Source organism: Monomorium pharaonis, chromosome 1, assembly GCF_013373865.1.
Source record: "Monomorium pharaonis isolate MP-MQ-018 chromosome 1, ASM1337386v2, whole genome shotgun sequence".
Taxonomy (NCBI): domain Eukaryota; kingdom Metazoa; phylum Arthropoda; class Insecta; order Hymenoptera; family Formicidae; genus Monomorium; species Monomorium pharaonis.
In genome coordinates, this window is record NC_050467.1 from 8,169,413 (window position 1) to 8,190,237 (window position 20,825).

Sequence of the window (20,825 nt, forward strand, 5' to 3'; positions counted from 1 at the left end):
ACTCCCGACCCCAGCCCCCGGCCCCAGCCAGTCTCCGTATGGGTACAAGATGGTGGATAGCAGTCATGGTGGGGGGCCATTAGCGCATCTTTGATTATAGGTCTTTACAAGCAACTACACTAATTCAAATGTCAAGCTCATGATTGACCATAAAAGAGCCAATATGAACGAACTTCGGTCCAAATACAAGGGAAAATTATGACAAACGTATTCAACATTGGCGTTATTATATATGGACAATTTTAAATATTGACATGTCTATCGAACACCGGTTATTATATTTATTAGACTTTTTAATAATGTTAAATTGATCCGAAGAGCACGTTAATACAGAACTACCGTTAATACAGAACACTATTAAAATAGATGTTTTTAAAAATTGTACAAAATTCTAATATTGAAAATGACTTAATGACAAGTTGAAACGTTTATATTTATGTAAATAATATTACGATAATACATTATCTACAATATCATTTAGTAGCGGCTCATTTGCCTTTCTGATTTATCCTAATATATTCGATTAATTAATTAGATTTAATTAAATCATGCTGCCAAGTATAATAGATATTTTATTGATCATTCAATTGTTCATTTGTTCACGATTCTCTTATATTGTACACAATCCACATATAAATACAATAAGATTGAAGTCTTGTTGAAATAAATTCTGTATTTCTTAACTAAACTCTTTAAGAATCAGAATTTGTCAGAAGATTCCTGATGACATTTGACTACTCTTCTGAATAACACAGAGCCATAAATCATGTCACCCTTAGTAACACTGAAAATATATAAAATATATGAAGCTTTTAATAACATGGAAAGAACATGTAGAACATACAATAATGTACTTTTTCGCTTAGTGCAGTAGATAACACACCACCATGTTCTGAAAATGTAATTACAATTAAATTTTGTAATAATGTATTAAAGCAGGAAGGTATTATTTCTCAAATTATTTAAGTTTATTAACACTAAGTAAAATCTGAACAAGTGAGTAAAGTTTAAAGAGAATTAATTACGTTACCTGTCATACAGTTCAAATTCAGCAATAGCAGTTTATGCCTGGTGACACATATTTCATGTTTTGTAACTGCATTCCTTTCATCACTTTCCTGATATTATTTTACATTTTGCTGATTTTACACCTTGCAAAATACAATATTCTAAACAAGCTATATCAGTAACATTGAAATGACGAATTACTTAGGTCTAATTAAACTTTAGTATTATACACAACACAACACTTTGCATTTTATGCGCTGTACTATTTCATTTAATCATAAATATACATAAGATAAATTGAAAATAAATATAATTGTTCAAGCATGTGTCACAAGAAGAAAATTATAACTGCTTCTTCAATAAATGCAGAGTAATAATACAGCGTTAGTGCAAATGAACATATTTTCGGATATTGTTTGGGTACGCATGCATTTTTCTTTCGCCTAATTAATTGCTTAAAAATCTCACTTATTGGTTTACCTAACATATATATGTATAATGTCAACTTGTGTTTCATTCAATAATTATTATTCTTTAATTTGTTTAAAATTTCTTTGAGTGTGATCACTTGATTCTTATACCGTCGTATTTTTTGTTGCGCAAATAGCATTTTTTTTGTATGTTGTACTTCCAAGAATTTAATTCTTTTCCGTAATCTAGATTTTTCTGGAGAATTATAGATGCGTGTAGATGATACCATTGTTATTTTATCCACTTTAGATACCGATTGTGCTAAAATAATAAATAATAGTAATTATATCAAATTAAAAAATATTAAATTTTATTTATTAATTCTATTTCTTTGAAGGTAGGTAGAATATGTATTAAAAATGTTTTTTACGTAAACAAATTTTGTTATAGGTGATAAGGATCCATTGATTACATCTGTTGATTTTGTCGGAACTATTGGCGAATAATTTATTTCTTGTGATACCGTTTCAACATTTTCATTAATAAATTGTTCAACAGTAGATTCCGAAGATGATCTGCATTGTAAGTGTTCTCTGGAAAAAAGGAATAGATCTATGAATATATTAATAAAAAATAGACATTATAGTATGAAATATAATATATATTATAAAAACACTAATTGTTATTTACACTGGGCAATGCATTTGGCCTAAGTAGAGTTATTAAACATGTTCTATTAAAAGATTCTTTTTCAAAATGAATAGAACAAATACGAGCTGTAGTTGGGATAGATGATGAATTTAGTCCCAAAATATCCAACCATAACTTGTGAATAGTAGGATTTTTGAGAAAACTAAAAAAGAACAATATTATTTTTAACAAATATTTTTTAAATAAAAAATATATTTTAATGTTTAACATAATGAATAATTTAATATCTGTGAAATGTTTTTATATTATCATTTATACTGTTATTTTTTTTCCAATTTTGAAAATCAGATCTGTTCTTACACGACTGTACAAAGCACTGTACCATTTTTCACTTACAAAAAGTATTTGTTATAATGTAAAACCCTACAATAAAAAAATATTAGATATTAAGAATAAGATTTAGAACTTTAGAATCAATTTTTTCAATGTACATTAAATATAATGCAGAATGGATATAAAATATAAAACATGTGTACAAGACACAACGTAATTAACCTCATTATCTTTAGTATTTATTAAGGAAATTGATTTCAAATTTTAATTTTTATTCCTAATACTTAATATTCTTTCATTGTATGCAGAGCCTTACTTTATTTTATATTTTAATAATTTTGTTTTTCTTTGATGTCACTTTGATGTATAATATTCTTTGAGTATATATACATGGAGGAGGAATTGCTATGGTTTCATGTAGACCGTAGACCGTAAGTGTGTCCAAGATCTGTGCGAGAGAGAAAGGTATATCATGATACTCGCTTTCTCTGCGCATGCGTTAATATCATTATCTGCACCGCAGTTTCAACACTTCTTGTGCACTTCTTGTGCACTTTTGTACTTATTTACGGATTGTATGTGTGTGTAAAACATACAATGCCAGCCATTGTACATATAGGACGGGATTCATAGATCGATCTTAAGCTCAAGCATTGTCTTAAGTCTAGCTTCGAGCCGACTTGAGACTTACTTAACCAATGAAATAACAGCATTGACGTCTCAAGATCGTGCTTAAGCTGGAACTTGAATAAGATTCGACTATGGCCGGAATTCATAGTCGAATCTTATTCAAGTTCCAGCTTAAGCACGATCTTGAGACGTCAATGCTGTTATTTCATTGGTTAAGTAAGTCTCAAGTCGGCTCAAAGCTAGACTTAAGACAATGCTTGAGCTTAAGATCGGTCTATGAATCCCGTCCTATGAATTCCGGCCATAGCGTTTGACGCATGCGCAGAGAGAGCAGGTATCATGATATACCTTTCTCTCTCGCATAGATCTTGGATACACTTTCAGTGCTGGCATTCCTCCTCCATGTATATATACTCAAAGATAATATTACACTTTCCAAATGTTAAGTTGTGTTACGTTGATATTTTTTACGGTAAGGAGCCAAAATCCATAAAAAACTAGGAGAGAATGTTGGCAATGATGGAAAATCACTAGAATCCATAAATTTATTTCTGAAGTTGACAACACTGTGGTGCTTTCGGGAGTAGCATGGGATGCGTGTAGTGCAGAACCGTGATTGTGACAGATGGTGTATGAAAGACCAAAATAACCTCGCGGAGATGACAGGTCAGCAAGACGCAGGTTAGTGCTAAATATTAAACTTTAATGAGATTATTAATTTAGGATCTTTACAATACGAGTTACTGTAAACTGTCTTTGCTGTTGAATTGTGACTACATTTACTATGTAAATATTATCTTTCTTATAAAATTATGTGATATTTACTACATGTTTACTTTAATAAATAAATAAATAAATAAATAAAACCGAAGTTGTATTTATTAATTAATTTAACTAAAGTCATTTGTGTTGTAAAGATCCTATATTAATAATCTCAGATCAGTCTTTCTATAATAGTATTGATTATATTACAATGTGAAATAATATTATTATTACCAAAATACCAAAAATAATATAGAATTATTATTATTTCTTAAGAGATATAAACGTATAAATCTTTTTTTGTAAAGATTTAATGATTGTATAGATCCATCAAAAATAAAAGATTAATTAGTAATTAATCTTTTACCTTTGATAGGTCTGTATGATCATTAAATCTTTACAAAAAAGTATTTATACATTTATATCTTTTAAGAAATAATAATCAACCCATATTCTTGGTATTTTGGTAATAATAATTATTCCCTATTGTAATATCGATACTATTACAAAAAGACTGATCTGAGATTATTAATTTGTAATCTTTACGATACAAGTTACTGTAAACTGACTTTGCTGTTTAACTCCAGTTGTATTTATTAATTGAATTATTAAAGTAAACACGCAGTAAAATCACATAATTTTATGAAAAATATAATCTTTAGATAATAAATGTAGCCAGAGTTAAACAGCAACGTCAGTTTACAGTAACTTGTATCGTAAAGATCACAAATTAATAATCTCAGATCAGTTTTCCTGTAATAGTCGATATTACAATGTGAAATAATATTATTATCACCAAAATATCAAGAATAATATGAGATGATTATTATTTCTTAAAGGATACAAATGTATAAATACTTTTTTGTAAAGATTTAATGATCATACAGACCCATCAAAAGTAAAAGATTAATTACTAATTAATACAGACCTATCAAAGGTAAAAGATTAGTTACTAATTAATCTTTTATTTTTGATGGATCTATACAATCATTAAATCTTTACAAAAAAGGATTTATACGTTTATATCTCTTAAGAAATAATAATAATTCTATATTATTTTTGGTATTTTGGTAATAATAATATTATTTCACATTGTAATATAATCAATACTATTATAGAAAGACTGATTTGAGATTATTAATTTAGGATCTTTACAACACAAATGACTTTAGTTAAATTAATTAATAAATACAACTTCGGTTTTATTTATTTATTTATTTAATTATTAAAGTAAACATGTAGTAAATCACATAATTTTATAAGAAAGATAATATTTACATAGTAAATGCAGTCACAATTAAACAGCAAAGACAGTTTACAGTAACTCGTATTGTAAAGATCCTAAATTAATAATCTCATTAAAGTTTAATATTTAGCACTAACCTGCGTCTTGCTGACCTGTCATCTCCGCGAGGTTATTTTGGTCTTTCATACACCATCTGTCACAATCACGGTTCTGCATTACACGCATCCCATGCTACTCCCGAAAGCACCACAGTGTTGTCAACTTCAGAAATAAATTTATGGATTCTAGAGATTTTCCATCATTGCCAACATTCTCCCCTAGTTTTTTATGGATTTTGGCTCCTTACCTTTTTTACACTGCGCTTGCGCCAAATAACCAATTAAAACTAGGCACAGTTTATGGGTCTGTTCGCGTCACATGCCCCAACATGCTCCTATTCACCCCAACGCACTTCAATACGTTGATTCCGATGACGCCAACCTATTAGAATGCGTTGGAGTGAGTAGGAGCATGTCGGAACATGGCGACGCAAACAAACCATATGTCATCAGCCTCCTCTTAGGCCGGAATTCATAGTCGAATCTTATTCAAGTTCCAGCTTAAGCACGATCTTGAGACGTCAATGCTGTTATTTCATTGGTTAAGTAAGTCTCAAGTCGGCTTGAAGCTAGACTTAAGACAATGCTTGAGCTTAAGATCGGTCTATGAATCCCGTCCTTTATGTCTTCTGCCCTACAATTAAGTAAAGACCTATAGGGTGCGTTCAAGGAGACACTATTGCTCTAGTTTACACCGAGCACTTGGTACGCGTATCAAGTAGTGAATTTAAACTAATCAGCCAATGATTAAACACATTCACTAGTTATTTACTATTTGATACGCGTACCAAGTGCTCGGTGTAAACTAGGTCATTAACACTACAAACGCTAACGCTATCTGAACTGTTCGTGGAGCCAATAGCGCGGTAGTGATAGCTAAAGACCTATAATCAAAGATGCGCCAATGGCCCCCCACCATGACTGCTATCCACCATCTTGTACCTATATGGAGACTGGATGGGGGCAGGGGCCGGGGGCTGAGGTCTGGGGCTGGGGTCTGGAGTAGTGGAGATAGTAAACAATGCGAGCCTGCTCCAAGTTGTACGCAGCCATATAACAGATGCAAATTTAATTTTTCTTGTTCTTCCTGAGTATCGTCAAAATATAGTGACCCTCGAGAGTGCAGAGATTGAATTACCTTATAATTTCTGACACATATTCCTTTAACCTATATTCCTTTAACTCAACACAGAGCACTCTCCCCTCTTCCTCGCCCAGTGTGGGTACGCAATGGCGGATAAACCAAGTGACTCAAGTGACCAATCAAAATTGTGTTCGCCATTGGCGAATCTTTAATTATAGGTCTTTAGTGATAGCGAGTTCCGTGAACAGCTATAGCGTAGCAAACACTGTTGGGCAGTTGATTAGCCACTACCAGCAATATTAACAAAATGTTTATATATATATTAATAATTATTTATGTTAACAATGTTACTTAGTATATTTATTATTATTTTTCTTTATATATATATATGATACTTATTTGTTTACATTTATTTTATATTCAATATTTTAATAATTATAAAATGATTATTAAACAATTAAATTTTTCAATGGAAATTGAAATTATTAAAGTTCACAAAATAAAAATTATTAAAGTTATTTACGATCTTATTAAATAAATTTTTTAATTTTTAAAAAAATTAAATAATTAATAAGTCCTATATTACTCTTTAATTAAAATTATTTTATATGTAATAAAATAAAATAATTTAAACAATTTCCTATAAATTTTTATTTTGTTTCATTTTTCTATCTCAATTCAAAATCAAATTAATTAATTATTAATTTATATTTATTTTACATAATATTATATGTTTGAAGCTTATGCCTAATATAATTTTTTTATGTAAATTTATGTTCTTTTGCACTATGCAGTGGTGCAAGTTTTGGGCCGCGAGCACCTCGGGTGCTCCGCCGAGCACCGCCGAACACCGCCGAGCACCCGAGTCGGTCGGGTTCGTACCTCGAGTCTCGGGCCGGCTCGGTCGCTCTCGCTACGCCTGCCGCTACTCGGTTATTAAAAAGAGAGAGGCGTCCGTCTCTCTTCCTCCAAGGCTGCCACGAAAGCGTGCGTTCAGCGGCCAGCGATTGAGGATTGACGAAAGGCGCCTATGCTTCCCCCGTCCCCTTGCATGTCCTCCTCTCATCTCGAGCATCGCGATCAACAAGCAGATCAATTGATATCAATCATTGATAGCATTGATCATATTATTCATTATTATTAATTATTAAATTCTTTTCCATTAATGTAATTTATTGTCTTATTTAAATTATAATAAATTAATTATAATAAAACCAATTATTAATGTACCTTAAGTAATAATAAAAATTTTTAATAAATTATTAAATTCAACTAAAAATAGAAAAAGCTGACGAGTTATCAAAAAATATTTATATCCAATTTCTTAATTCTATAATAGTTAATAGACATTTCGTTATTCGATCACTTTTAATGTATAGTTTCCCCAGATGTACTATAAATATTAAATAAATACGCCAACATGTCAAATGAAAAATAAGTTAAAATCTTAATTACATTGCAACTTTTTTAAATATTAATACTCAGTAATTATAAATACATACATAAATTCGTGAAATATGTAAAATTAACGTAACGTGATCGTGTCATTCTTAAAATTAATTACAAAGTAAATTAAATAAGAGAAATATAATAGTAGTCCGCAATTTAACAAAATAAGAAAATAATAAAAATACATATATAATAACAAGACTCGTGACAAACTCATCTCCGACAAAGTATTTAGTCACTGTTAAAACTCAACTAACTCATATCCAACCTACATTTCAGGAATAAATGTGAGACAGAAAACTCTTGAATTTATCACGTATTCTATTATTATGTATGTATATATTTTTATTACTTACTTTGTTAAATTGCGAATTATTTTTATACTTCTCTTGTCTAATTTATTTTGGAATTAATTTCAAAAACATGAACACGTTATATTAATTTTATACATTTCACAAATTTGTGTGTATTTATTATTAATTACTGTTGATATTAAAAGAAAATATTGTAGTTTAAATCATAATTTAACAACTAATGTTGCAATTATTCTCACCGATGAGATTTTAACTTATTTTTCTTTCGATGTTGGCATATTTATGACATTTATTTACTAATTACTAAGTGGCTTCCACGCTACCCATGAGGTGCCACTAATAGCGCGTTAGGTTTTTTTACGTGGACCTTCGCCAGTAGCCCTATTATACCACATTTAATTTCTTGATATTCTTAACACATCTATTATTCATAGATGTGAGGTCTAGCGTTTTAGACCAGTTTTTAATTAATTATTTAACACATCTATTATTCATAGATGTGAGGTCTAGCATTTTAGACCAGTTTTTAATTAATTATTTAACATATCTATTATTCATAGATGTGAGGTCTAGCGTTTTAGACCAGTTTTTAATTAATTATTTAACACATCTATTATTCATAGATGTGAGGTCTAGCGTTTTAGACCAGTTTTTAATTAATTATTTAACACATCTATTATTCATAGATGTGAGGTCTAGCGTTTTAGACCAGTTTTTAATTAATTATTTAACACATCTATTATTCATAGATGTGAGGTCTAGCATTTTAGACCAGTTTTTAATTAATTATTTAACACATCTATTATTCATAGATGTGAGGTCTAGCGTTTTAGACCAGTTTTTAATTAATTATTTAACACATCTATTATTCATAGATGTGAGGTCTAGCGTTTTAGACCAGTTTTTAATTAATTATTTAACATATCTATTATTTATAGATATGAGGTCTAGTGTTTTAGACCAAATTTTTAAACATCATTATTGTTTATTTGAAGTGGAAGGATGATGAATCTCATCATCATCATTATCATCATTATCATCACTACCTGCAGCATATAATGTTAAATGAAATTTGGTTCTTTTAGAACATGTAACATATAATTTATTTGTAGACATTAAAGTTAAATGCTTCTCATTAATTTTTATATCGAGAGCATTTTCTTTTCTCGCTTTCAATGCTGACTTCAAGACACAAGTAGCATTGATTGCTGTAGACGAAAGTTTATTTCGTTTTTTTGTTTTTAAATCAGGTAGAAAGGAAAAGATTCTCTCTGAGTCGGCATTCGAATTAGGCAGTGATCTAACAGTATTGACAAGAGACTTTAAATTTGGAAATTGGTTACTGTGTTGGAAAATTTTTTTCCACATTTCATCAAAATTTAACATTGTCAAATTATCTTTTTCTGCTTCTGTAAAATCTTGATGTAAAGCAAACCATTCTTTTTTTAATGCATTGTCGTCAAACCCGGTAAAAGTTTGAGCAACAAAAGAAACATCATTAAATGAAGTTTCTCTATTACAATCACGTAATGCTGTCTCTACTTCAAAAACTTTCAATTTTGACAAAAATGAGTCGTTTATTGGTAATTTCTTTGAAATGTCTTGAGCAGCAGTAATGTAAAATTGCAAACAGTTTTGTCGAACATTTGCAACTACATCTACGTGTCCTTTTATAATTAATTCATTAAGATATTTTTCACATTCAGTTCCTAAATATATTTCATTTAATGATTTGTGATAATCTGTTTTAGAAAATTCGAAATTAATATTTACAGATTTTAAAAACTCTGTTTTCATAAAAGGTTTACAAATCATGATTAGGAACTGAAGTGATTTCGGTTTCAATAGATGTATTCTCGTTTCTACTGCTTGAAAAAATGCATTAAACATATTTAAAAAATGTAAAATATGTTTTAGAAATAATAAATATGCTTTTACATCAAGTTTTTGCATAATATTTAATAAATATTCGCCAGTCTTTATCTTTTCATTTATAACAGTTTCTTGTAAAAACAGCTCAATAGTATCCCAATATTCCAAAAGTCTATCAATACACAAATGCCGAGAAAGCCATCGTGTATCGGATAATTTTAGAATTTTGCGGTTTGTTTCCTGAAAACATTCACAAAATTCTTGAAAAATAGCAGATCGCTTGGGACTATTGTTAATAAAAGTTGCTATTTTTTTAATAAATTCCTCGCAATAGTCTGGAATCTTATTGCATGCAGCATGTGCAACTAACGCGGCGGAATGACATGGGCAAGACAATGTTAAAACATTTTTACAAATGTTCCCAAGCTTTGTTTTAAAAGATGAATTTTTGCCTGTCATTACGGATGCATTATCACATGATAAGGCAACAATGTTTAAAAATGGAATTTGTAATTTATACATAACATTTCTAAACGCCTCAAATAACTTTTCCGCGTTGCAATTTCTTGCATCAATATCGATCAATTTAATTAATTGCGAGCGAACATCTAATGTTTCAGGATCAACATACCGACTATGAAACGTCATCCATTTTTGATTTGTAATATCAGACGTTTCATCAATAAAAATCGTAAATTTATTATTTTGCAAAATGTTAACAACACGATCGGTTTCAACTGGACATAGTACGTTTGAAATAATTTTGTTACACTTAGTCCGACTCATGCTCATGGCTTCTAATACTTTAGAATCTTTTCCTATCTCTTGGAAAAATGAGAGAATATCTTTTGCCGTTTGATGAGAAATATTTTTTTTGGCAATAAATGCAGCGTATTTAATTTCTGCTGTTTTCTTTCGCTCATCAAACGACAAAAGCGATTCGTCCGTTATATTAATATCTTCGTCTGTTTCCTTTCTTTCTTTATTTCTATCTGCAGCAATTTTTAAGTGCACTGCGGAATCTGCATGACGATAAATGTGTGACAACCTAGCATCCATGTATTTTTCACAAAATTCGCAAAAAAATAATGTTTTATCATGTGATGCTTCACGTAACCATGGTTTAAACAATTCAATATCTAACCATTCTTGTCGAAATTTTTGTTTTGTCTGAGAAATAGTTTCATTTATATCGTCATTTTTTGTTAAAGAAAATGTAGCTTTTTGCAGATTTTCTTTGTGAGGCGTAGAATTTGCATGTCTTGAAATACGTGTATTACAAGACAAATTTTTCTTACATACAGTGCAATGATAAAGCTCGTCATTCAATGGTACTTTGCGTATCCAAAATTTATATTGAGTATCGCTAAGCCAAGCTTCTTGAAAGCTTCGCTTATTTTTCTTCTCTAATGGCTCGCACATTCTTATTGACAACAAGAAAGAAATCAAACGAAGAATCAAAGAAAAGAAAAAATGAAAAGGAGAATAAATAAGAGAAAAATATATAAAAGTTTCTTACTGATTCACAATCGAAACTTTCAGCTTTCTCAATGTAACGTTGTTTGTAAAATGCACTTACGTTCAAAACGTTAACACTCAATTGCATAAAAATAATATATTAACACCGTGAAATCAAGTAATAAACAAATCGTGATATCGTGCTCTCCGCACACAGTCAAACGACAAACGCGGCTCGCACTCACACAATGAAGAATCAGCCGCGTGGGCCCGGCGAGCGGCGCCCGGCGCGCGGCGCAACACGTGCATTCGCGATTTTCAATTGTTTACATAGCTCTGCCGTTTCGCACATTTCGCAAGCAACCGCCATGGCGCACAGTTTGTCCCGTGAGTAATAAATCAATTTATTATTCTCTTTCTTAAATTATCATAATGTTTTCTTTTATATCATATTGTATATTTCTTTTATATTACCAGAATCTGAGGAAGCTGCATCTATGCAGCAAATGCTGCAACAGCTATTGCAGCAACAACAACAGCAGCAGCAGCACCAAGAGGAAGTCCAACAGAAGTTGGACTTCCTTTATGGAGAGCTGCAAATGCAGAAGGAGCAGCAGCAGCAGCTAGAGCTGGTGCAACCAGAGCAGCTAGAGCAGCCACCAGAGCAGCCAGAGCAGCCACAGCAGCCAAAACGTAAAGTATTTTACATTATTTGTTATTAATATAAAAAATTATTTTATTCCAATAACGTATTTATTTATTTATTTTTAGAAAAAAGAAGAGGGGGCGGTCGCTCGAGGGCCCGTTGGCGTGCCCAGAGGAGAATTCCACCTCGCCGAGGTGGCGGCCGAGGTGGCGGCCGAGGTGACGGCTGGCGTGGCAGCCGAGGTGGCGGCCGAGGTGACGGCTGGCGTGGCAGCCGAGGTGGCGGCCAAGGCGGCAGCCGGGGTGGTGGCCGAGGTGGTGGCCCCCCATTTGTAATAAATAAATATTACAATTTTTCTTGAAAAAAATAAAATGATATAAAAAATACTTCAAATTTTTTTAATATTCTTTTATATTCCTTTCATTATTCCTGTCCTATATATATAATATGTACTTAATAAATTAAAATCTCATCAAGAACGCTAGACCTCACATCTATGAATAGATGTGTTAAGAATATCAAGAAATTAAATGTGGTATAATAGGGCTACTGGCGAAGGTCCACGTAAAAAAACCTAACGCGCTATTAGTGGCACCTCATGGGTAGCGTGGAAGCCACTTAGTAATTAGTAAATAAATGTCATAAATATGCCAACATCGAAAGAAAAATAAGTTAAAATCTCATCGGTGAGAATAATTGCAACATTAGTTGTTAAATTATGATTTAAACTACAATATTTTCTTTTAATATCAACAGTAATTAATAATAAATACACACAAATTTGTGAAATGTATAAAATTAATATAACGTGTTCATGTTCTTGAAATTAATTCCAAAATAAATTAGACAAGAGAAGTATAAAAATAATTCGCAATTTAACAAAGTAAGTAATAAAAATATATACATACATAATAATAGAATACGTGATAAATTCAAGAGTTTTCTGTCTCACATTTATTCCTGAAATGTAGGTTGGATATGAGTTAGTTGAGTTTTAACAGTGACTAAATACTTTGTTGGAGATGAGTTTGTCACGAGTCTTGTTATTATATATGTATTTTTATTATTTTCTTATTTTGTTAAATTGCGGACTACTATTATATTTCTCTTATTTAATTTACTTTGTAATTAATTTTAAGAATGACACGATCACGTTACGTTAATTTTACATATTTCACGAATTTATGTATGTATTTATAATTACTGAGTATTAATATTTAAAAAAGTTGCAATGTAATTAAGATTTTAACTTATTTTTCATTTGACATGTTGGCGTATTTATTTAATATTTATAGTACATCTGGGGAAACTATACATTAAAAGTGATCGAATAACGAAATGTCTATTAACTATTATAGAATTAAGAAATTGGATATAAATATCTTTTGATAACTCGTCAGCTTTTTCTATTTTTAGTTGAATTTAATAATTTATTAAAAATTTTTATTATTACTTAAGGTACATTAATAATTGGTTTTATTATAATTAATTTATTATAATTTAAATAAGACAATAAATTACATTAATGGAAAAGAATTTAATAATTAATAATAATGAATAATATGATCAATGCTATCAATGATTGATATCAATTGATCTGCTTGTTGATCGCGATGCTCGAGATGAGAGGAGGACATGCAAGGGGACGGGGGAAGCATAGGCGCCTTTCGTCAATCCTCAATCGCTGGCCGCTGAACGCACGCTTTCGTGGCAGCCTTGGAGGAAGAGAGACGGACGCCTCTCTCTTTTTAATAACCGAGTAGCGGCAGGCGTAGCGAGAGCGACCGAGCCGGCCCGAGACTCGAGGTACGAACCCGACCGACTCGGGTGCTCGGCGGTGTTCGGCGGTGCTCGGCGGAGCCCCCGAGGTGCTCGCGGTCCAAAACTTGCACCACTGGCACTATGTCGTATACTGTCGCTCTTGAATTGCATTAATTATTTAAACTAAAATTTTAAAATAATATAGGATTACGTTATCAATTTAATTGATAATAATGATACTTAAGTCGTTTACATATTTGCAATTGGTACAGAAAAGGATTGCATTTTAAGACAAACAGTGTTGTTTATTCGCCTCGCAAGGAAAGATGAGGATATCGTGGTGAACTAATACGGTCTACACTGAATACTGAGATAAATATCTTTATTGCTAAACTCTTTGCAGATCGACAAGCCCGTCCGTTCGCTATCGGGGCTTTCGAGCGACTGCCCCCTCTTCTCCGCGCTCCACCGAGCCGATCTCAGTCAAAACATAGGACGATCGCAAGCTCGGTCTCGCTTCCTGTATGTTTCCAGGACATCCTCCCCCCTTTGTGGAGCGGAGCACACAAATTCTATAATGTTACAGGACTCTTGCCTTAAAATATGTTTCTATGAATTAGATACCTTAACTTACAATCGCTTCTTAGACTGACAAGCAAGTTCTTAGAATAATACGTAAAATAAACACAAACCTTGAACGCGGGCGCAAACTAAAACTACGTGTCGATTAACATGTTTCTTAGAACTAACCCTTAACTAGTACTCGAGTCGCATCGGTTTCTTACTAATACGTCCACTTCGCGTGGTTACAATCTGTGAACCGTGGTCCTTCTGCTCACACGCAGGTGGCTCGCTAGAAGTACAGTTCGCTCTATCGCTAGTTTTCTTGAATCCTCTTTGCTTACATAAGTCCTTACTAAAATCTCTCGATTCTTCCTGCACAATTTCCAACGGATATATTCTTTGTACAGCTCTCTTAAACAGACCATTTTTTGTTTTTAAAACGAATACTCTTTCTTGACCGTCGCGGCTCGGAATTGCGTCTACTACACGTGCAAGCGGCCAATCTATACGTTTATGCGTATCGTCGCCAATCAAAACGACATCGCCGATTCTTATCTTACGCGTCTCTTTCTTTTTTCCGTTTTTTAGTAATAATTGACCTAAATATTCGGTACGAAATCTCTTCCGGAGATCTTGGAGAATCTTTTGCCTGTGCTTGAATTTTTTGTCTAACTTTACGCGGTATAACATGTCGCAGTCTGGAACACCGTACTCTCGATTCTCCTGTAAAAACATTGACGGTGACAATGGCTTGAGATCATCAGGATCTTCTGACATGTATGTCAAAGGGCGCGTGTTGATTATTGCTTCCGCGTCGCACAGAATCGTGTTCAGACTTTCATATGACAAACTTGCCTTTCCTAGTATTTTCCGTAGTAACGCTTTCAGAATCCCCACGAGTCTCTCCCACCAACCACCCCACCACGGTGCTGCTGGTGGGTTGAAATACCAATCAATCTGTACTGCCGAATTATGCTTCGCGATTCTTTGCCAATCTAATCTACTCAATGCATTAGCCGCTCCGGTAAAGTTAGTCCCGTTGTCACTGTGTATAACGCGTGGGCGTCCGCGTCTGGCTATAAATCTGCGTAGGCATTCTAAAAAACCTTGAGTGGATAATGTCGACGCTAGCTCGAAATGTACAGCGCGATAGACGGCACATGTGAAAATGCAAATCCACGCCTTCCCCCCACCCCGCAAAATTAAAGGCCCAGCGAAATCTATGCCAGTAATTTCAAAAACTGTTGTGTCTCGGACTCGATGAGGGGGTAACGGGGGGGTTTCACATTCCATTCGTTTCGTTCTCTGTCTTTTGCATGTCATGCAATTGGCTATGACAGATTTTATGGTTTTTCGAAGGGAGATAATCCAGAATCTTTCGCGTATGTGGTTCATGACAATTTGCGTTCCAGCGTGACCCATAGCTTCATGAATTTCTTTTACTAACATGTAAACTATCTCGTGATTGCTATCTAGAAGTACTGGACATATGAAATTATGATTATCTGTTCGATTAAAGATTTTAGTCTTTAAGACATATAAACCGTTCTCGCTTTTTATTAATCTAAAAGAGGATAGCTTTTCTTTGTTCGTAAACATTTGGTTTTGCAGGTATTTGAGTAATCTGATTTCTGCTGCTACTATTTCTGTCAGGGTCAGGCGTAACTTTTTCCGTTCTGCATCGGATAAATACGATCTTTTAGGCAATTCGTGCTTCACGTTAATGTTTTCCCTTTTACAATTTGCGAAAAATCTATGCATCCACGCCAAGAATCGTATTAATTTATTATAAGAGGAAAAGTGACTGCCGACTTTAAAAATAGAAGTTTCCGCGGTAACCGCGTGTATTAAGATCGACTTCTTACTTTCACCTTTTATTTCCTCTTCGTTAAACTCACCTTGTGTCGTGGGCCAATCAGATTCTAACCTGTGGAGCCACGTAGGGCCTAACCACCAGTTTGATTGCACTAGTTGCGTGGGGGTACAACCTCGTGACGGGAGATCTGCGGGATTTAAGTCACCGGGCACGTGTCTCCATTCGTTCGGTTTACTATGTACGCGTATCTCTTTAATCCGGTTCCGGACGAATGTTCCCCACTGCATATCGCGTTTGATCCATGCTAAAACCGTAGTGGAATCAGACCAAAACGTTCTCTCAGAAATTTTATGCGTTAGGGACTCAATAACTGAATTCGTGAGTCTGACGGCTACTGTGGCCGCCAATAATTCGAGACGCGGAATTGTCGCATTTTCGGGCGCTATACGAGATCTCGCACTCAAAAGTGCAACGTTTATCTTGCCTTCACTTTCGATCCGCGCAAAAACTGCGGCGGCGTACGCCGAACCGCTTGCGTCGCAAAACGTGTGTAACGTCAAATTACCATTGCCGAGTTTCCGCGGGATTTTAATTTGATTCAGTATAGGCAGATCGTTCAACCAGTTCACGAATCTGTTAGCTTAATTCTCGTCGACCCTGGTGTCCCAATCGATTTTTTCCGCCCATAATTCTTTAAGCAACAGCTTCGGTAATAAAGACGTGGGGCTTGTGAAACCGATAGGATCGAAGATTTTGTGAGCCGCGGACAAAATTATCCTTTTCGTTATAACGTCTGAACTATTGAAATTTAACATTGTCGGATTGATCGATAGGGTATCTTCTCTTTTATTCCACAAAATTCCGAGGACAAAGGTTGTTTCGTTTTCTAATGAGTCATATGAACTTTCCCAGCCGCGAAGTTCGAAACCGCCCGCCCTCATAATTGCCGTGGCTTCCGATACGAATGTCTCTTTCTCCTCTTTCGAATTTACGCTCGTGACGCAATTGTCGACATAAAATGACTTTTTCAATTTGTCTGCGGATCTACAGTATCTGTTTCCATTCTTCAAATATGTCGACAGATGGAGCTCAATAATTGCTGCCAATAAAAAGGGACTACAGGCTAGACCGAAAACCACTCGACAGTGACGCAGGACTACGATCTCTCCATTTATGATCCAGAAAAAACGCAAATAATCTCGGTCTATTTTGTTTATAGTTATTTGCAAAAACGCCTTTTTTATATCAGATACTATCCCGATTTCCTTTTCTCGAAATTTATTTAAAGCTAACGGTACTAATTCAATTAAATTAGGATCCCTTTCCAAACACTGATTTAAGGACGGATGACCTTTTTTACAAGCCGAAGCATCAAATACGGGTCTTATTTTTGTCGTACTATTCATCTTCACCACCGGCCGATGAGGTAAATAATGGCTCTGTTTATTGATTTCTGCGTCGGGCACCCTTTCGATAATTCCCTCCGCCAGCCATTCCTTAAAAACGTTATCGTATGCTTCCAACAAGTTATTTGCAGCAAGCTTGTCAAGGCATTTTTTTAATCTGTTACGCGCGATATCGAATTGCTAGAAACGGGTACTCGATCTTCTGCCCACGGCAATCTGACCTCGTACCGACCGTCCGTGTTTAGTTTAGCGGTCTCTATTAGAAATTCTCGCGTCCGTTCGTCTCTTACCGCCTTGTCCGTTTTCACGATCGGATCTGTAATACCGATAGCGTCGAGACGCCACAAATCACTTAGATCGACCTCCTGCACAAACATCGTCGTGATTATCATTGCTGCGTCAGTTCTCTCACATTTCTTTGGCAGTTTTCCCATTACCGTCCAGCCTAAATGTGTTTCCAGGGCCGTTAATCCGTTTTTCATATCATGTTTTCGACCGATTAGCAACTTACCAGCCACGTCCGCGCCAATAAGAACATCTATAGAATCGCTTTGATTTCCGATATCTGTTAAGTTAATATTCTTAGTTCGCAATTCATTTACCCAGGAATCACATTTAATGCTCGAGATAGGGCCGCAGATAGTGTTCTGATTCATCGCTGAGAAATTACAGGCGTATGAATTATCTAAACCTCTAACGCGTATCTTATACATGTTATGAACTTCCTTTTCCGATTTAATTCCGCCGAAAAATGCGTGCGAAACTTCTATTTCTCCGAGAGAAACGTAACCTAATTCTCGCGCGATGTCAGTACGGATATACGACCGTTGTGACGCTGTGTCGATAATCGCTCTTACAATTTTTTCTCGCGTCGCAGAGTACAGTTTTATTCGAAGCGTCTGTAAACAAACATCATGTGTCACACAAAACGAAGCTAAGTTGTGCTCGTCAACGGCCTTTTTCTCACTGGTATCGTCCGGTTTATTTACAACGTTCTCATTGCGAAATATGCCCGGGCACATTAATAAAACGTGTCGTTTCGAACACCAGTCACATTTCGTCTTGACTCTACATTTTTGAGAAACGTGTCCGCGTTTCAGACAATTAAAACAACAGCCCTCTCTTTTAACAGTCTCTTTTCGTTCGTCTAATGTTAGTTTACGCGCGGATTCGCAACTCTGACTGTCGTGGCTCGATTTACAAAAAATGCAGTCCGGTTTCTTTGAGTCTTTCGCTACTAAAAGAACGCTCGCGCTGGCTGCCTCCTTTGACGGTTCTGTTTTACCTTTCGCCTTCTTCGTTCTTTCCTGGTCCGTCGGTAACCCAAATCCGGTCAACGCCATGTCGATGCGCTCCTCGTTTTCCACTTCCAGCTGTAGGAATTTGAGAAGTTTTTCGAGACGATCGGTGGTTTCACGCTGTCCGTTGGCCTCCATTACTTCCCGTTGTCCGCTGCGTTGCCACGCTCGAAGGACCTCTTCCGGAAGAGACGACTCGACAAGAGGATACAGCATAGCGGCGCATTTATCCGTTGTCACGCCCAGCGTCTCCAATGCACGGATGTAACACTCGACTTTATCATAGATGCTTGCGAGAGATAATTTTTTGTTTCCCCTTACGGCGTTTTGCAGCACAAGGCTAAGTAGCTCACGTACATAAAATTCTACGACGATGTCGTCTCTTCCGAAACGATTCTTCAAACTTGTGATCGCCTTGTCGTAGTTTTCTCCCGTAGGCGAGAAACTTTTCACAAGCTCGTGTGCGCGCGAGTCCGCGACCATCACCTGCTGCAAGTACTGCATCTTGTCTTCGTTATTGATAGACTGATCATCGTTGATTTTTCTGAATTGGCTCCAGAAAGGAAGCCAATCTTTGATATGACCACTAAACTTTGGCAATTCTAGCTTGGGGAATTTCGACGTTTTCATGGCGTTCGACGACGTCGTTCTTGTTGCGTGTTCCGTCGGCGTCGTTATCCTCGTTATCTTTAACTTCGCCATTAAGAACTGAGTCTTGTAAGCGTCGTCCGTCTCCAATTCCTTGTTAATGTCAGCTTCTTCTAGATCGGACTCAAACAGCTTTTGATTATATGCTGTGTGGACTGCGTCTAAATCCGACATCTTAGTTTCTAGAAACTGAAACGCCACGATCTTCTCTTTATTTGTGCAGTCGCTCTCCATTTTGACTATAAAGGCATTCAATGCCTTCGTGAAGGCCGTCCGCATGGCTTTCCTTTGTTTCTTGACGGCCTCCATGTCCGCACTCGTTCACACAACGTCGAAACCGCAAAAATTGTTCTCGATCTTTCCGCGAGGTCCTGTCACGGTCGCCAAATGTTGTTTATTCGCCTCGCAAGGAAAGATGAGGATATCGCGGTGAACTAATACGGTCTACACTGAATACTGAGATAAATATCTTTATTGCTAAACTCTTTGCAGATCGACAAGCCCGTCCGTTCGCTATCGGGGCTTTCGAGCGACTGCCCCCTCTTCTCCGCGCTCCACCGAGCCGATCTCAGTCAAAACATAGGACGATCGCAAGCTCGGTCTCGCTTCCTGTATGTTTCCAGGACAAACAGTACATGCAGTCTAATGAATCAAAATAGTATATATTATTATATACATATTTTGATGAAAAATAATATTAAACTCAAAGATCCAGTCTTGATCATCTTGATAAAAATATATTAATGAAATATTTCACAGAAACTTTTTTATTTAATCCCTTTTTATTATTTATTAAGATTTATTAAAATGCATTAAAATTTATTAAAAATTAATATTTAACATTTATTAAAATTTATAAAATTTATTTATATAATAAATAACAATGTAATAAAATAAATTTTATGAATTTTAAGAAATTTTAACAAATTTAAATGAGTATATATTAAGGAATTTTAATATATTTTAATAAAGTTAATAAATTTCAATGAAACAGATCTCCTCTCTCTCTCTCTCTCTCTCTCTCTCTCTCTCTCTCTCTCTCTCTCTCAATGAAGAAAGATTTTTATGTTAATTAAATATTTTCATTAGGACATATAAACAATTTCTTATTTTCTACTTTCAAGATCACGCATAAATTTTCTCTAACCTTAAAAGAGAGATAGCACGTGATGTTTAAACAGACAATGGTGGGGATTGAGCCAAACGCTATCCATGCACTACCTCTGAAGCAGTAGCATGGATAGCGCGCGTTTATGACGTCAAACGCTACGGACAGTGACGTCATCATAATTTTGATAGCGCTATCCAGCGTCTCCGCGAACAGCGGTAGTGCTGCGTAGCGCTAATAGTGAGCTCCCCGAACGCACCCA

At 34.7% G+C, this 20,825-nt stretch overlaps 5 protein-coding genes across 13 annotated transcripts in view; 2 read left to right on the forward strand and 3 right to left on the reverse strand.

Annotated features, from left to right (window-relative positions):
• Positions 1–20,825, forward strand: part of LOC105837488 — a 253,276-nt gene that overhangs the window by 193,750 nt on the left and 38,701 nt on the right. The gene's annotated exons all lie outside the window — the stretch shown is intronic.
• On the reverse strand, positions 414–2,869 carry LOC105837808. 9 transcript variants are annotated; one of them, XR_004964001.1, is made up of 6 exons: positions 2,720–2,869; positions 2,110–2,272; positions 1,850–2,012; positions 1,031–1,740; positions 855–892; positions 414–784 (listed from the first exon to the last, which is right to left on the reverse strand). XR_004964001.1 is itself a non-coding variant. In XM_036289278.1 (3 exons), exons 1-3 carry the CDS (start codon positions 2,121–2,123, stop codon positions 1,711–1,713), a joined length of 207 nt encoding a protein of 68 aa, XP_036145171.1. In that variant the 5' UTR covers positions 2,124–2,272; the 3' UTR covers positions 415–1,710. The 9 variants fall into 9 exon arrangements, 1 of the variants encoding a protein (XP_036145171.1); XR_004964000.1 differs by having other exon boundaries at positions 414–892; positions 1,031–1,151; positions 1,489–1,740; positions 2,720–2,868; XR_004963995.1 differs by having other exon boundaries at positions 414–892.
• On the forward strand, positions 11,685–12,297 carry LOC118644869 (putative uncharacterized protein DDB_G0271606). The gene is made up of 3 exons (XM_036284598.1): positions 11,685–11,703; positions 11,794–12,014; positions 12,088–12,297. Exons 1-3 carry the CDS (start codon positions 11,685–11,687, stop codon positions 12,295–12,297), a joined length of 450 nt encoding a protein of 149 aa, XP_036140491.1.
• Positions 14,480–16,390, reverse strand: LOC118644872. Its single transcript, XM_036284602.1, has one exon. The coding sequence runs from the start codon at positions 16,388–16,390 to the stop codon at positions 14,480–14,482; it is 1,911 nt and encodes a 636-aa protein (XP_036140495.1).
• LOC118644875 lies at positions 16,745–19,764 on the reverse strand. The gene is made up of 2 exons (XM_036284605.1): positions 17,674–19,764; positions 16,745–17,599 (listed from the first exon to the last, which is right to left on the reverse strand). The coding sequence occupies exons 1-2, from the start codon at positions 19,762–19,764 to the stop codon at positions 16,745–16,747; spliced, it is 2,946 nt and encodes a 981-aa protein (XP_036140498.1).

Coding starts and splice junctions, on each gene's coding strand:
- LOC105837808 (XM_036289278.1), bottom strand. Junction 1,741..1,849: donor CTATAACAAAATTTGTTTAC/GTAAAAAACATT, acceptor TTATTATTTTAG/CACAATCGGTATCTAAAGTG.
- LOC118644869 (XM_036284598.1), top strand. Junction 12,015..12,087: donor CACAGCAGCCAAAACGTAAA/GTATTTTACATT, acceptor ATTTATTTTTAG/AAAAAAGAAGAGGGGGCGGT.
- LOC118644872 (XM_036284602.1), bottom strand. CDS start 16,390: ATGCAGTGGGGAACATTCGTCCGGAACCGGATTAAAGAGATACGCGTA.
- LOC118644875 (XM_036284605.1), bottom strand. CDS start 19,764: ATGGAGGCCGTCAAGAAACAAAGGAAAGCCATGCGGACGGCCTTCACG. Junction 17,600..17,673: donor CTAGCAATTCGATATCGCGC/GTAACAGATTAA, acceptor AACGTTTTTAAG/GAATGGCTGGCGGAGGGAAT.